Source organism: Tinamus guttatus, unplaced genomic scaffold (assembly GCF_059628265.1).
Source record: "Tinamus guttatus ecotype Peru unplaced genomic scaffold, ASM5962826v1 Tinamus_guttatus_pri_ptg000240l, whole genome shotgun sequence".
Classification (NCBI taxonomy): domain Eukaryota; kingdom Metazoa; phylum Chordata; class Aves; order Tinamiformes; family Tinamidae; genus Tinamus; species Tinamus guttatus.
In genome coordinates, this window is record NW_028288774.1 from 15203575 (window position 1) to 15221207 (window position 17633).

Here is a 17633-nt window from a genome sequence, read left to right on the forward strand (position 1 = left end):
CCTACATACTAGTGGCAATAAGGAACCTAAACAAAAAAAGATCTTTTTTTCTTTCTATTTCTCTCCCTTTGTGCAACAGTAATTTGTAATTTTAAGATATGAATTTGTTTCCAAGCTCTTCGCAAATATGTAGACTTCCCCTCCCCCAAGTCAATAATATAATTATACCTTAATGTTTCTCTTGTTACAAAGACTTGAAAACATTACACTGTCTTTTACCAGCTTCCTTGCTAGCACAGAATAGAGAAGGATGTGTTTCTAGCTACAGTAATTACCTTAATTTTGTAGGAACATGAGATTGCTGTGTAACCAGCTATTACTAATGCAATTACTCTGAAAAAATGGCTCACAGAGTGATAGTGTCAGGGGTGCTTCTACATCAGCACAGATTGCAGTAATTCAATAATGAGTCACATTTGGTCTCTGAAGTGGGTAATACTGAATGGCAAATATCCACACTATAATGAAGATTTATGGAAGTGTTATTTTGGGGCATCTCACAGGACAGCTCTCGGGTTTGTCCAAATCCACCATACACCTCTTCCTCTCCTTAACCTAAGAACAGTATTTCTACATTTTACATTACAGTAAAGGCCACAATTGTGACCAGGACCCCACTGTATTGAGGACAGGTTCAGGGTTTGAGTCTCCTGCCTAAAGGGGTCTGCTGAAGCAAATGGAGGGACTTTGGGTGGGCGAGGGGGTCAAGTCCCTAATAATAGGCAGATGAAAGAACAAAAAGGGTGGCCTGTTATCCCACTTCATAGAGGGGACAACAAAAGTCCTCTTCAAGAAAGGGCTTTACAACATGCTGAACTTTATCAGTCAATGTAGACTTGAATATTTCCTGAATTAAGGTCAAAGAAATTCAGTGAATATCTCTACAATCAGCCAGGATGCCTGTAGCAGAGCTAAGACCTGAATTCGGGTTTCCCTGATCCCCCTTCTGCTCCTTAGCCACAAACCACGCAATTTCTGCAACACAGAACTTGGTGGTGTGCTATCAACTAGTACATTTGCCAACCAATGTATTAGCATCTCTCAGAATGTCTTCCTGTCTAAGCCCAATTGAGTTACGCCCTCTCAGCAGGTTGCCACGCTGCAGGAGTTGGCATGGAGCTCATCTGGTAGGATTGCCCAGGCCCCATTAGCTGATTACACACAGCCCTACAGAATGAGCTGAGCTATCCTCGCTTTACCCTAGGAGCAGCGCTGCAAACGTCCCATGTGCCAAGCATACACATAACCCCTACTGCAACAGGTCTAATGAAAAGAATAGAGGAAAAAAAAAAAAAAAAAAAAAAGATTCCTGCAACTGAAAAATGTAAATAATTAATGCCTAAGTCACAGAGACCAAATGATGACATTATTAGTTTTATGGTCCATGTTAGAAAGAACCCCTGAGGGGGACCTCCCCTTTTTCCTCAGGAGCTGCGTTTAAGCTCAGTCCTTTACTCTTGGCCTGAGCTGCTTTATAAATATGCTTGTGAACAGCCATGTACCCTTCTGATCCTGAGCTGCTGATGTGGTTTGACCTTGGGCTTACCCTGTCGCATGTCTGGCAACTACTGGTCGATCAGAAGGTGGCTCTGAGGTAGCAGTGTTTCACAGCTCTGAAAAAAAAATAATGCTGTTGTAGGAAATATTAGAAAATATATTTTTTAGTAAAGGATAGGAAAACTGTGTCATCTTTGAGATGACTCACCTCAAATTGATGCAAAAAAAAAAAAAATGGAAGAATTATAAGCTATTTTCTAAATCTCTCTGCATTGCTGCAGTTGTGATTCTCTTCCAGGTTTCCCTCTCACAGCTCCACCTGCTTTCAGGTTCCTCTGGTCTCCTGTCAGATTTTGTTACAAAACTTTAAATTAAAAACACAAGCTCATTAATGGGCAAGACATTAGAAAGCAGTTTTTAATTTTTATGTAGAGATATCAAGGAATGGTTTGTATTATGGTTGGCTTTCTCATCCAACATAAAATGAGAAACTCAGTCTTCACATAATTTTTCCGTGGTTGTATCAATCCATAGCTCTAAATAAAATTTCACATACCGTATTACAACATCCTTCAGTAGAACTTCATGATAATAGGCCACTACCTTGAGTCAAGAGAAACACCTTATCTTTGAAGTTCTCAGTAATTTTGACAGGTTGATCCCCAGTCTCTGCACTAAAAATCCTGAAAACGGTTTGCCAAGCCATTAAACTGCTGTCTCGTACATCCACAGGAAAATTAATAAATAGTTTGTTTTAGATAGTTTTGATATTAAGAAAGATCATTTTCAGACCAGACTGACACATTCTCAGATCCAAAAAGGTCTTTGTGCTTCACCTGCAAGGTTTAAATATTAGTAGCTCACAGAGTTACACAAACCCACAAGCTTGCTTGTTACTCTTAATTCCTTCTTAATTTTCTCAGAAAGGTGAATATCTAATTATCTCTGCTATGTCATAATTTTACATTCAGAAATTGAACACATCCACAAAATATTGTAAAAAGAGAGGATGATTTACCAAGAACAGCACAATAGCTGCTGTAAAGAGAGCTCTGAGCTATCCTTTTCTCTTGTATTTAACTGTAGGGACTAGGATTTCTTTCGCTAGATGGCGCAGCAGCACCATAAGGCAGCCCTTTAGTTCCAATTGTTAACTCAAAGCCATTTAAAGAAATTTCATTCATTCATAGCTATTTTTTAGTATGCTTATATGAAGCAAAAAAAGCAAATTCTGAACTTACCTGAAAGGCTAATATTTCCCTAATGGAGTACATAGGTATTGCCGTTGTAATCAATTTAAGTTTTTTTCTGAGTCTTTTCTGTACAAATTTCAATTTGCCTTGACCTACTCAGAACTGGCTTTATGGCTCTCTCTTCCCCAAGATAACTTTTCTCTTGGGGTATTTGTTATGAAACCGAACCTTTGTTTAGTAGAAAAGGGGTTACATTTAGTTACAAGAACTGATACATCTTTCTTATCTGACATTCTCAGAACTGTGAATGTGCCCCAGTTGTTCTCCAGTATTTTTATCAATGTTTTACGTATAACCCATCAACAACATAAAGCCAGTTTTAGCTTTCTTTATTGCTTACAAACTCTCGGTAACAGTTTTATTTTTAAGTCGGTTAACTTTAATAGAAAGTGTTTCTGCTAGACTTGCCCATTCCATCCTATATTGCCAACTATTGCCCTGTATTTATTTTTAGAATATAATTTCACTCCTCATCAACACAGAGTGTGGCAGTGTTTCTACAGACTGAGTTTACGTCACCTGCAATATAAAATATATTAATTCAAACTGCTTTTATGGGTCTTAAAATATCAGAAAATAATGAATTTCAGCTTTTTACATCTGTAGTATTTTTTTTTTACCCTTTATCCATTCTAGTGCTGCTCTGATCTTTTGTATCACCCAGAACTCAAATTTCTACTGTTTTCCTTTTCTGTTCTTCTCATTTATACAGTCACTTTCCCATCATGATCCTTACTGTTGTAGCATTTTTTTTTTTTCTTATTAGGAAAATTTGATGAAAACTCCTAAGAGTTCTTAAATGACATCTTGGGTTTTGGCATTGTATTATGTTTATCAGAGATGGGAGCCTAGAGAGGTAGCCCAGGATTTCTCTCATTCACTTCTTTTGCTATTTGCCCAGCTTCTCTTCACTTCTATGCTTTAATTTTAGCTATAGAATTATCTTTTCTTTCCCACTTTGTTTCCACATTAATTCTCTGGATTACTACTTTTATTTTTTCCTTGCATTTTTTTTCTCTTTATGATTATTTTCCAACCACAATAGCCACAATCTTATTTATTTATTATTATGATTCCCCTCTTCCTTGTCATATGAGGTCATCTTTCTTTTAGGCTTAATAATTTGTCACTTTACATCATGGCAGCGTCTCTTGATGCCTGTTTCCAAACTGAGATGCATCTGTACCAGGATGAAACTAGATTCTCTCTTTTTTTTTTTTCTCTCCTCCAAAGATTCTGACAATTTTTTAAGTTTATTTTTTCCTTTCCTTTCAATCATTTTACTTCTATTTCGCAGTTCTATTTCTGATTTTACTCTAATCCATTTTTGTCACAAGTCCCAACCCTAGTCTCTTTTTTTTATTACCTTTCATCCTACTGAACACCACCGTTACTGGGAATGAATCTAGCAAGCTGATTTCTGAGATTAACTCATTTCTCCTTTAGAGGAGGCTCTATAGCCCTTGTGAACCTCACTGTAACTTTCTCTGGAGACAAGTACCTTTTAAGATGATGCCTTTACATAGGTGTTCACTCCAAAAGCCACAGAAAATGCTTTCAGGAAGTGAAACAGCCAGGAAAATACGAAGCTCATAGGTGATGCCTTTTGCAGCACTTCAGGAAGGCATTTTTTTCCATGACCTTCAGCAATTGCCAGTAGCAATTGTTAAAAACACAGACACAAATGCCACATATCAGCTACAGCTCATAACCTTCCCCCCCAGGCCACCCAGCACCCACTATTAAGCAAATGGTTGAAACAGCCTGCAGTCTTACCTGCTGTCCTGGTAAGAAACTTCATGATTCAACAAAACACAAGACCTTTATTCTTTTAAGCATAAAAGCTAAAAATATCTAAGTCCACATTGTTAATGCATCATAAAATGTCAGAACCAAATATCATTAGCTTTTTTTTTTTTTTTATAATCACTCAACTCATTTTCAGTACTTTTTATTTCTTTTTCACATTTACTCTAGCTAAGGAGAATTAAAACTATTAACCTACCAGTAAGAATGACAAGAGGAAAAAAAAAACCCACAGATAAAATGTCCACATAAAGAAAAATAAACAAAAACTCTTCTGAGCTTTACAGTAAAGTGGACTGCAAATGTAGGATTCAGCAAATTTTGATCCTATATTCTACGTATATTAAAAAAGGGTGTCACATTCTCGTAAAAGGCATTTTAAAATAGAAGAAAAAAGCAGGTCATCTTTCTCCTGTTTTTATGGGAATCATTTGTCTAAAACATCTACTATTTAACACTGGGAAGGGGAGTTGTGAGAAGGATATCAAAATTGCTTTTTATGTCGTTTTCAATGTTAAACATCAAATTATGTTAATCCAAATAAAGTAAATCTGCAGACTGGGAAAATTAATTGCCAAATTTTGGAAGTCTCAAAGCTCAATTTAGTAGAACTACCCACTACAGCTGGAAATTGACTTTTTTCCCAAGTCATGTAATAACACAAAAGTCTAAGGTTCTTACTCTGTTTTTACTATATCTCTACTTACATAAACATCTCAAAGACATTTTAAGTTAAACTCACTATTATTAAGAGTATAGATATTACAGCAAAAAATCTGTTATAGTGGAAAATATATTAAATTTAGTCTAACACGGCTACTCTGAAAAATGCTGGGTGTGATTACAATCACATCAACCCAGCATAATCAGAAACTACTCAGCTAAAGTCAATGCAAATAGTCCTATGAAAGATTAAAGTAACATCATCAAGAGGCAAAACTATGGAGACTGTAGCAACATATCAAAATTAACACTCATTGGATTTATACTATATTGAACATCATCCAACTTTCAGTTCTTTAAATGTAAGTTATGCATGTAGTATCTGGGATAAACATCTCCCAAATTCCTCCAAAATCATTCGTTCAGATAAACAGACAGAGTAACCTCCTTTTTCTGCCTCTTCAGCCTGCACCAGGAGATAAGCACACGTTGCTTTCACTTCTTCCCAAGATATACATACAGCCGGTTGCCTGACGGGGAAGAAGAAACTAGTATAAAATATCTCCATTTTAAATACATAAAGTAATTTAAAAGACAAATTACTGTTTGTATTTAAAACTCTTAACTAAGAGTTAGAATGCAAAGAGCTGAATCAGAGTCACTGCACTGTTACTGCAAAACATATCCCTGTAGGAATCTCACTGTTTTTCACTGAATAGTTTTTGCTGCCAGAAGATGGCTTGAGTTTTTGTAATTAATCCCCTGAAAGACTCTATATTCACTACAAAATTAGTTGATGCAAATGCTGCCCAATTTATCAACTGAGGTAAAATTCAGAGGAGATGGACCATGGGATACAAACATGCTCATCAACTGAACAACACAAACTTTGTATTGATATAATTTTCTTACTTTACCTTTGGGCAAGGTTTTCCTACAAATTGATACCTAAGCACAGAAAAATGAAAGAAAGGAGAAACTGAAGGAAAAATATATGGTAGATAAAGGATTTTAAAATGAGAGAGACAATGAAATATGTGATAAACACATAAATAATTAATGTTTTGTGAGCATGATAAATATAACCCTTAATTCTACATATTTAGGAATATGCATACCATATTTCTAAAGGGTTTTCCCTAAGATAGTCTTGTACTCTCTTTTTTCTATAAATAAAAAATGTGAAGTGAAAATGCATTATACACACGTGTGTATACAAATGTGTGTATACAAGCCATGTATCATTTAGTCACTTTGCTAAGTATAATAATGACCACATAACAAAATTAATGAAGCCAGATAGATTGATGGATTAGGCACTGTCATTCCCAAATATTCACCTGTCTGTCTTCAATTTTGGGAACATTTCAAATGCTGATGTTAAAACTGGGCTATTTCCTTCATTATTTCCAATGTCCGTGTAGTTTGGCATATTCAACTGCTTTTTTTGATCTGGACTCTCTTCATAATTTTTGCAACCAATGCATTTGCAAATAGAGGAACACATAATTTTGGCCTGGCAAATATAGAATACTCAGAATAAAAAAATGTATAAATCTTATATTAAACAAACATATGAGTATCCATTTGAGCTGTATCTCCAGGGACTTATTTTAGATGTGATGGGCTTGGACACTTGCAAATTAAGATCATCAATATCAATATAGTAAGGAAGCAAGTTAGTTTTCTCCAAGGATTATCTGTATCTGAATTATCTCTGGATTATCATGGACAATTCACTCCTCTCAATTTGAAGGTATCTTTGCAAGGTAACTATATATATATTTATATACATATAAAATAAAAAATAAATGAAAAGTCAACTACCAGGATTAGCAGAAAACCATGCCTCATTTCTTTCTTGTGGAACTAGAGTTCTTAGAACCTGATATCAAACATTTTAGCTGATCAACTTCAGCCTGATTTAATTGTTGGAAGCTAGAGCCATACCAAAAAAGAGACTCCTCCCCTCATCTTCAGTAAGTTTTATGATGAACAGTAAAAAAAAGAAGTTATTTTTAGTGACAAATAGTTACAGAAACTCATCCATGTTAAGATCATGACTAATGATTGCAAAATTCACCTGACTGACCTCAAAGCACTCACAATAATTCTTAAGGCATCCTGAGCGCTTGCAATTACATCCTTTGGTATGGCGAGGTTTAATTTCTCCCAGTTTTCTTTTCCCAATCTTGGGTAGAAAAGCTTCTGGGTTTCTATCGAGACAGGCCTAGAACAGAAAGTATTAGATTATGAGAAATTCATACACATGTTTTTAAGTGATTTAACCTAAATGACTGCTATTCAATGATAAACAAACAAAAAAAACTTTACTTGTCACTCTCATCCTTTGAGGTATGAAGTGAATGGGTAGAGGTGTCTTGCAGGGCATGTGAGAGCAGGAATTTCTCTCACTACTGAAACCACTCTCACCAGAAATAAAAAGTTCTCAATGAAAAAAGCACCCTTGAATAGTGGTGTGCGTATCTCAGCAGAGAGAGTTTAACAAGATTAACAAGACTAATATCTTGTTTCATTAATGGCTCAATACAAGCCCATTTACTGAAAACAGTGTTGGACACTCCTCTGGAACAGCAGATTTTAATTAGGTCCAAAGACCTCATTCTGCCATGACTTGCTAAAAAGCAAACTGAAAAATCCATGTCCTCTATGTACAATATTTATGGATGCAGAGAAACTAGAACGCTCTTTCCAGGGAAACACAAGACCTGTTTTACTCTAAAAGATGCTTTTTGCACAGTGAAGAGAGTGCTTCAACACCACCAAGTCCATCAGCTCAACTACTCTAGAGCATCTGATTACTGTAACAGCTGTTAGATGTTAATACCAAAAACTGCTCTGCATTCAAAGTTCTAAATCTAATTAGATCAATAACTCCTACAATCCAGAGATAATGTGAATGATACAGAGAAGAACTGCACACAAGGAGTCTAAAGATAGCAAAACATGTTTATTGTAGTGTATAAACAGTAGAAAATATTTTTATTTTCACTTTAAAATTTACAACATAATATAAGACATATCTAATTGATTAAACTGCTGCCCACAATTAGCCCACATATTATTCTTTATACACTGTAAACTCAGAGACCCCAAGCATAGAAGCAACACTGCTGCTGTGGGAGCTCTCTTTGGACTACGGCATACGTCAAACAAAGAGAACAACACAGACAACTGCAGATAATCTGTCCAGGGAAAATAATAATTTAGGTAATAATAACAATTATTTGGTTTCTATTAACAACTGTCTGATTAGGGGAGACAAAATATTTTTGTTCAAGTGAAAATATGTTCTGAAATGAAATTTGGGTTTGCACGCTTCCTTCCAAGAACAAAAATGACCATTCCATTAACATACCACTAGTTAAAATGCAGAGTAGCATAAATTCCATAAAGGGAAAGAAAAAAATCCCCAAATCTGTTCTATGCAAGAGTAACATAAAGGCAAATTTGGCTTTACTTCATTTAGGTTAAAAATAATATATTCCAATTACTGCAAAGCAAAAAACAATACTGTTGTATTTTTCATATATGAAGCAAATATCAATATGTATTGTACTTTTATTACCTTAATGGCCTTAAATCTCTCAGCTTCATGAAGTGGATTGTTGTAACAATTATTGCAGTTGCAATTGTTGCAAAAATCACCGTTAGCAAAACAGTCACAATATCTGTAATGAACATATAAAATAACATAAAAATGAAAATATTAACTGGGTTTAAGTTTTATTTTACTTCACAGTAGTCTAGTTTGAAAGAAACATGATGCAGTACAACAAACACATAGACAAAGTGCTTTTCTTTCAATGTTACATTTTCTAAAGTAAACTATTACTCACAATTTCAGGCACTGAGATTTAGTGCAGTTACATGGTTTTTTGGACTTTGCATCCCCTGAGCCAAACTGTAAGCTAGACAGATTGTAAAAGGAAAAAAATAGAAAAAATACACAAATACAGTTAGCACGGAAATCAATTATTTTATACTTTTGAAAAAATAAATACTTTTCTTTTTTCTTGACACTAATATCAGCAGTATTTAACAAGCATAGACTCCCAGAGGTGCAGTAAGGTAAAGAGAAGACTAAGTAAGTAGCATCACCAACTGTCACCAGTAAGGGCTGCCAACTTCTCAATCAAGTACGGGCTATGTGACTGCTAAAGTCTCTCACCTTTCACACTGGAATTGCATCTGTGTCTTACTTTAAAAGGATCTCTAATTAAACATTATTAGAAGACTTCCAATAGGATTAGAAATACAAGCTAAATACATAGTAGGTAGATTTGAAAATGTTCCTATTAACTTAGAAAATTAAATATTTTCAGCCATATGGATAGCATAACTACATTGATCCTAAGAAACTCTGAAGCAGGTGACAGTCTTGACTGCCAGCAACTGGCATCATGACTACTCATATAGATACACAAAGCATTTTTACGGAATTGCATTTTTATTAGAAGGGGAAAGCTTTGGAACATTAAAATGTCTAGAAGTCATTGCCAGCTTTAAATTCAAAAGTAATCATGGACTGTTTCACACTTCTTACCTGACCGAAGTTATTTTCCCTGGTCCTTGGAGATTTGATTCTGAATGGTATGTGGCAGTACTAGCTACTGATTGTAAGGATCCATTTTCAAACTGCTCAAGATAAAATGCATAAAACCTTCTTACATTTTTAAAGAGGCTCCCGGAAATTAGCAGAGAAAATTTAATACAGTGAAAATGCTCCAGGAATTATTTGATTACCAAGAATACCCAGAAAACTCATGAAGGCAAAAAGTCATGAGAACTGTTCTCATTCTCTTTGAAATCTAAAGTATGTTGGGACCCCTGCATCCCCCAGGGCAAAGAACCAAGAACAGTTTCCAATACTGCACAGTGGTGGCACACTATTTTCAATTTACTCATAATTCTGGGTTCAGTTACTTTTGATTCCAGCCATCTCAAATTGGCTAGTGAACTGATTATTTATATTAAATATGGATGAAATAAGGCATGTAATAGCTTGAAGACAAAGCAAAACTTAAGAGAATCATCTCACAAGCCAACAGAACAGACTGCAGATCTGCTGCTCTCTTTGACAGACATATGATTAATAAGGGCCTTATTGTGGAGAGACAAGGTAAGAAAGGTTATGTTGGATTTACAGATAAATCAGGCAGGGAATCACTGCAAATCACCCTTAATTTGAATCATTGATGAATCTAGCTGATAGTCAAGAAGAGGAAAATAAGTATATTTAAAGCATGATGAGGGAATCTACAGAAGAACAGACTGAGGATAAAAAAGTGGCCACTATCCACGAATCATCCTCTGTGCCTGTACTGATATCACATATTCATTTCACACAAATCAAAAGATATCAGGGAAAATTTTGCATTGCTGGTGCAAATTGGTGATTATTGCATTGGTGACTATTGCTAAGACCTCTGTTGCAAGCAGAAACATTGTAGAAACTCTGCTGGAATCAGTGATTTCACTAGAAATCAAACAGTTCCAAAATTTATTAGCTTTGTGTTCACCTTTTGTTATCTAAAATAAATTGTAATACTGATCTACTACTTACTCCATCAGCAAAAAAATAACTGAAAAAAAAGTAAAAAAGATTACCATTAAATCTTGATCAAAAGAGAACAGAGCCAGAAATCCTACTGGAAGAAAATATTCCTTCTCTTCTGTTAAAAGTCAATGTGCTTTCCTTTACCATCCAGAAAAGTCTTAGCATGGTTTTCAGAAATAACAGCCTATACAAATACTGAATTCAAGTCTCAATTTGTAACAAATTTATTTCTCATGAAAATCTGTGATTTTAATTCTTGGTATTATTTCTAGAAAATGTTGAAATCAATTAGAAGCCATTATATTTAAGCAGTATATTGGATGCAGCACTGAAAGTGTATATGCTAACCAAGCATTCTTTAGAGACTACATGCAACTGTCACTTCCCTATATAGATTTACAACCAATTTAAGGAAAGAAAAATGAGTTTATATTGTGCTTAATAAATCTGAAGAAAAAGGTTTCTTTACCTGATTTTCATTCAAATCAAGTTTATCTGGAACTGGTAAAAGCTGACCAAGTACAGCTGCTACAGGATTACCCACATCTGAAAAGACACTTATTTAAAGAAAATAGAACTACTCACCACATATGAAGTTTCTTCTACACATGATGGTGTTTGAACAAAGCACAGACACCAATGGGAAGTTTTAATTTGTTTTAGTAAAAAAAAATCCTGATGCTATCTGTCTTCTTGTAGCACTTTTTGCTACAATTCAGTTCAGAAAACAAACTTACATTCTTCCTACAATAAACACTGTCAGGTGAGGGCCTAGATTTTTTTGTTTCAAACAATATTCTTCCTCATAAAACCTCACCACACACAAACAATAGTCAGAAAAAGAACGCCAACAATGTGTCAGCTAGGAATGTAAGCACAGGATTTTTTTTTTTTTTACTTCGTGACATCAAGTACATCTGAATTCAAAAGCCATAGTCCTAAATTATTTTGATGAAATAAGAAAATGGCAGAAACATGTGAATATGTTTATCCTGAGATGACTTTCCAAAGTCCTGAGAGAGCATCTAGTGTTGAGGTACTGAGCTTATGAGAAAAAAAATACTAAAAACCCATGGAGAAAACCACAGCCATAAGAGTAAGTCTTTGCATAAGTCCTGGTGAAACTGTGCTTTTAATTATATAAGCATCCCAGCCTGTGCAGAAAACAAGCAAAGATCAGGCTTAATGAAATAACAAGATAATTCTTAGAACTGTACTTATTTCATAATAAACATAATCTATATTTGGAGTGTCTATTCAAAGATGCAGTCAATGCTTGTATGATGCTTAATATTAAAAGTGCCTTGTTTTCATATTGCCACTCATATGCACCATTAAGTGCTTTTGTGTTTTATAAGTAATAAAACAAATAATAAAATAAACAATACTGTTTCTGAGGAAGCTATATTTAGGAAAAGAAATATTTAGGTTAAACTTAACCTACACTTATAAACTGTAGTGTTGATCAGATGAAAATGTATTACTCTACTAAGCATCTAAACAGGTAAAACAGAAAACACTTTATTTAAAAAACAATGGAAATCAAGTTTACATAGTGATGTAAAAATCAATGACACATACTCTGCAGGTTGTGAAACCCAAGGCTAAAATACAAGCATAGCCCTCAAAGTTACTCTTTATTGATAGAGAAACAGTGACATATGGTGGCAATTTGGGGTAAATGCAGATGTGTCAGCTGATTATGGTAAACATGTTTCATATAGAAATGACTCTGTATATTAACAACTTTAACATTTATTAACATTAAGTTCAACTTATTTATTACATCATTCTCGTTATTTCATTTAAGTGCAGAGCACTTTTGTGGGTACTGTAAGATAAAGTAAAATAATAAATGGTGATGGCTCCATTAACTTTGGCTCAACTCATATGATGTTGCTTAGGAACATAAACACATGCAATTGCACATTAACAATCTATGATATACTATTTGACATGCTGGAGATAATTTGCATTTTCATTGTACCTGATTGAGGATAATTATGTTGGTCTTGATACTGGGGAATTAAATGCACTGTTTTTAGCTCTCTTGTGCCAGAACTGTTTATACAGAGTATTTGAGTACCTCCATCCAACTGGCATATCACCTGGAATAAATAACTAATTATTATCTTCCATCTAAGAAACAGCAATTCCCTGTATATAGGTGCAAAGGTTTTCATGACAGTGCCACCTGGAAAAAAAAAATCCTGCATAATCACAGATTGGAGTCTCTGTCTGAGAGGAATGAACCATTATGCACTTAGATATTTGTTTTTTGACCTTTATTTTCAATTTGTTTGTTCTTGGAAGCAACTACTAAGCACCAGCACTATAGCTCTTCAGCCCAGGTGAGATGAATTCCTGGTTCTCTATTATGCTCTATGGGGTTTTGCAGGACATATTCCAATTAGCTTTGTAGTATGCTGTCTTAGGATTCAGTTTCCTGACCAGAACATGAAACTGAACTGAAACTGTTAAGTTTCACTTCATTTATTTCTGTAAATCTAGATTTTCCCGGGTAAAAACAAATACAGTGATAAAATATCACTATCAATAGATACCATTTAGAATGAGTCTGAGAAAGCAACTGCTTTATTATTCTAGCTACCACACCTAGTAAGGGGGACCTTTCGCTGCTAGTGCCACAAATAAATTAATAACTTCTTTTAGCATATAATTCTGCTATCGATTTCAAGATGTAATTACCACAGGACTGGAATCATTTCTGTGTGAACAGTTGGGTTCTTCCAGGACACTGTGTAATGCTAATAACTTGCAGCCAGACTCGCCTACATTTGAATTCTGAAAAATAGCTTCATCTTGGTCATTCTCCATAACGTTACTAACTGCCTCTCTTATTTCAGCCTGAAAAAAAATAAATATCTTCACATATTAAAAGGCATACTTTAAAAGATACTTTAAATTCCAATGCAAATACATAAATATAAATTTTAACTGTATAAATCATGCATATCAAAGTAAATAATGTAATATTGGGGACAGTTAGCTTCTTATAATACTTGAACAGAATGATTTTTGTCTAAATCTCTTCAAGCTGCCCTATCCTTAATTGGTCTAAACATGAAATTGGCCAGAACATGAAAGTGACAGAGAGCAGTCAACAGGATTTGAGCCAATAGGAACTGAAATAGCTGAAAAATCCAGATTCTATTTGCCCTTCCTGTATTGTGTAGCACTGTACCACATCTATGGAGCAGCATTTTTTTGTTTGCTCTTCCATGAAAAGATTAGATTCTGAAACAGTCCTGTGTCAGAAAGAACCTTTGGCCTGCTGGCACTTGGAAAAAAAAAACTGTTTTAGGTACTTAGTTCTTCTTTTTTAAAATAAAAAATAAGCAACAAATTCTTCCAATAATAACAACAAAATCTTACATGCATACTTACAATTTCATCGTAGAGAGAAGCACTTGTCTGAGGTAAGGCACAGTCACCAGCAGCAGAGTCTATTATGTAAAATAAAGAACACTTTACTTACTAAGAGATCAGTATTATAGACTAGGAGCCCCTGATAGTATCAACAAGAACAAAAAAAAAAAAGTTTTAGTGCCACTACAGCACTGCATTCTTATGGAAAAAAAATGACTATTCTCTTACAAGAAACTTAAATTCAGGATTGTTGGGAAAGAAGCTTCTATGTGTGTCTGTCTGATGCTTCTCCAAAGGTTTATTTGCCTTTCTGCTAAAATTCACTTAGCAGTGACTGATACAAACAACTTAAAGATTATAAAATCAGCAGCAGATATGAACATAGACTCTTCACTTTTCTTGGTCCTGTCAGACTCCAGGATAAACCTTGTAAGACCAAATCTGGAAGTCAGTTCAGCTGTGAGCAGGGTTGTGGAAAAGTCACGAACAGAATACTAACAACTGCTGAAGAACTTCACATCAGCAGCAGCATGAGTGCAACTTGTCCAAATGCCATCCTTTGCAGTCAATCCTCAAAACAAAATAAAAACCTCATCCCTCAGTATGAAAGGAAAAAAAAACTGTGCTGCAGGGAAGAATATCTTCTCCCCAGTCCATGAATGAATAGGAAAGAAGCATGGGAGCAGAAAACACCCCACCCCCGCCTCAAAAAAAAAAAAAAAAAAAAAAACACTGAACTACATGGTTGAAGCACATGAACACATACAAACAAGCAGTGATCCATTCTCAAATCCTCTTAGCTATACTAGCATACCGGGTAAGTATAGGTTTATGCTGCAATCTCTTATCTCCAGAAACTATTGCATTATCTATTTACATCTTTCTTTAAGCTTGTAAGAGGAGCCAAAAGCACAACAAAACAAAAGAAACACCTATAAGCCACTTTGGGCACTTACCATTTAAGCAATCTGGCGAGTTTTGTGGCTGTACAGAACTGTTATGGATTCCTTTGAACTGATCATAGCAAATATAGTTATTCTCACCTGCAACTTGAGGTATTAATGACCTGAACACCTGAGGAAAAAAACATTTTATTTGTAACTGTTCTATGCAATAATTGTTCCGACTTTTTAAAAGCCAAACAAACAAAAAACTGTTTTACAGCAACATTGAAAATTAGAATTTATATTGCAGGATGTATTAGATATGTAACTGTTGCAACCTACCCAGTGATACCACATCACTGTGCAAGCTAAATGACCCCTTTTTCTGTTTACTATGTAGATAAGGTTTGGAGAAAATAAAATAGCATTAATACCTACATTTCTATTTTCAAATATAAAAGCTATGAAAAGAAGACAGAACAGACACAAATGAACAAATCTGTAGTACCAAATCACAATCGAGATTGTTCAAAATAGACTATTTTCTCTCTATCTGTGTGTGCTTCTCTTAATATACATAACAGTTTAGAAGAGCAAGTGAACAGTACATAAACAGGCTATCAGCTTTCTCCGTTTCAGGAAAAGCACTCGCAATCTTACTGTAAGTTTGTGCTAAGACCTTGAGGAAACGGCAAACTCAGCATTCATGTGGACACAACGTGATGAACTATAAAGACACAGGTTTTATCCAAGTCTCCTCTTTCAGTCCCTTGCAGAGGAAAGTGAAGCCTAACAAATTCTCAACATCTTCAGCCTGACCCAAATACAATGCTTTAATTGCATCTTCCCTTTCTAGAAGCTTCCACCAGCCTTTGGCATCTCATTAATGGCTCAAAAGATTGAAGGTGTAGGTGATCAAAGGACTCCTGGTTATGTAGATTACCTGTGTAAACAGCTTTCCAAACAGAGGTGCTTTTAAACCAAATCTGCCATCTCAAATCAGAAAGGAAGCTAAGCCACATAACCATCACGGCAGACTTCAAGTAGCTTGAGATGAAGCAGTGCTGGGAAATCCAGTGGGTTTGGTGGTGCTGAGGTCTATTTGCCTTTTTGCTTCTTCAATGGAAGGTTTCCCCAGGTTCTGTCTGGCTTCTGCTGGGAGCATCATAGACTCTCCCAGGGGGACCACAGGGCTATCTCAGAGCCCACTCACTGGATTAGGGCTTTTTTTTTAGCCTCAACAAATTATTAATGTGGAACAAATGTCGACTGGAAGTTCAGTCATTTCAAGATAGCTGCTCAGAGGACAGGTACCCCTGAGAAGTTACCGCAGTACAAAAGCAAAAATGCAAACACACAGAAACATCATAAATAGGAACAGCCTGCAGGAAGCACTGACACACATTTAGTCCTGGGCAGATCACAAATGTTTTATACTACACACCTTTCTAGAGGGTAATTTATCCAACACAGAAAGAACTTTTAAACAGTAAAAAAAAAAAAAAAAAAAGATAAACAACAGAAAACACCTCCTACCAAACTACTTTGTTCATGAGGAGTTAACAATAGTGACTAAATTTATTGTTGTATGTATATTACTTTCTTACATATGTTCACTGCATGCTATTTTTAGCAATATAACTGAGAAATCTAATTCAGTATTACTACTAAATTTGTTCTGGTATGAAATTACACCGTAACTTTAAATATGGTATGGATCCCACATGAATTGTAACATGCTGACATCCTGCACTTGAATCACAAATAAACAGTGCTAAAAACTGTTTTGTTTAACCTTACTGGAATCATTCTGACATTCTGACTGACAGCTCCTTCTAGAGAGGAAATGCTTGAAGAGGCATCACTGCAATTTTTATGCTGCATCACTACAGAAGAAAGAAAATGGACACCATTTGAAGCCAGGTAAGGGGAATGCAAATGTTCAGCTTCTTCTTGATAATTCAGTTCCTTATATTTTTCAAGATCTTCATGGTCACAGCCGCTGTTTGCATGTGGACATATTTCAACTTTTGCTAGCGTGTTTGGATTTTCAAAGGCAACAGGATACTTAAAGTGATCTAACAAAGTCTCCCCCACGGCTACGGTGCATAAATGATTGTCTTGACCAGACGCCAATCCCTCTTCAAGGGGATCATTAATTAAAGCGGTTTCCAAATTAAAGTTTTCAGAGCTAATTGGACTGTTTTGACTAAATATTTCAGTTACGAGTCCACCATCTATAACTGATCTTATGTCAAGCAGTATCTGGTTCTCCATAGCCACAGCCAAACTCTCAGCTAGTTCATATCTGTTTTTTTCTTTGAAGATGACTAATTTTTCTAGTTCAGTATTCTTCGGAGTAGCTTTTAGATCTAGAAACAAATGAAACAGTCTTAAACTAAGAAGCACTTACATATAACACTTAAGATTAATCCAATCAAAATAAAACAGCGAGACTTCAAAACATAAAGTTGGCAGGGGTTGCTGGTGGGCTTCCAAAAGTACAGGTCACAGTGTCGACACAAACAGCTCCTTACATGTTAAAGCGACAACAACAAA

The 17633-nt window shown here is 35.3% G+C and overlaps 1 protein-coding gene across 1 annotated transcript; it reads right to left on the bottom strand.

Moving 5' to 3' along the window:
• Nucleotides 1–5387: 5387 nt before the first annotated feature.
• TESMIN (testis expressed metallothionein like protein) lies at nt 5388–17424 on the bottom strand. Its single transcript, XM_010222021.2, has 12 exons — nt 16875–17424; nt 15147–15264; nt 14209–14267; nt 13510–13668; nt 12788–12908; nt 11270–11346; nt 9787–9878; nt 9080–9151; nt 8809–8911; nt 7312–7449; nt 6560–6735; nt 5388–5749 (listed from the first exon to the last, which is right to left on the bottom strand). Exons 1-12 carry the CDS (start codon nt 17349–17351, stop codon nt 5587–5589), a joined length of 1755 nt encoding a protein of 584 aa, XP_010220323.2. The 5' UTR covers nt 17352–17424; the 3' UTR covers nt 5388–5586.
• Between the last annotated feature and the right edge of the window lie 209 nt (nt 17425–17633).

Bases quoted from the DNA above. Each gene is read 5' to 3' on its own strand.
- TESMIN (XM_010222021.2), bottom strand. From the start codon at position 17,351: ATGGAGAACCAGATACTGCTTGACATAAGATCAGTTATAGATGGTGGA. The intron at 12,909-13,509 runs GTAATTACATCT...TATTTATTCCAG, and splicing joins GAAATGATTCCAGTCCTGTG to GTGATATGCCAGTTGGATGG. The intron at 7,450-8,808 runs GTAATAAAAGTA...TTTCTGTTCTAG, and splicing joins AGAGATTTAAGGCCATTAAG to GCCTGTCTCGATAGAAACCC.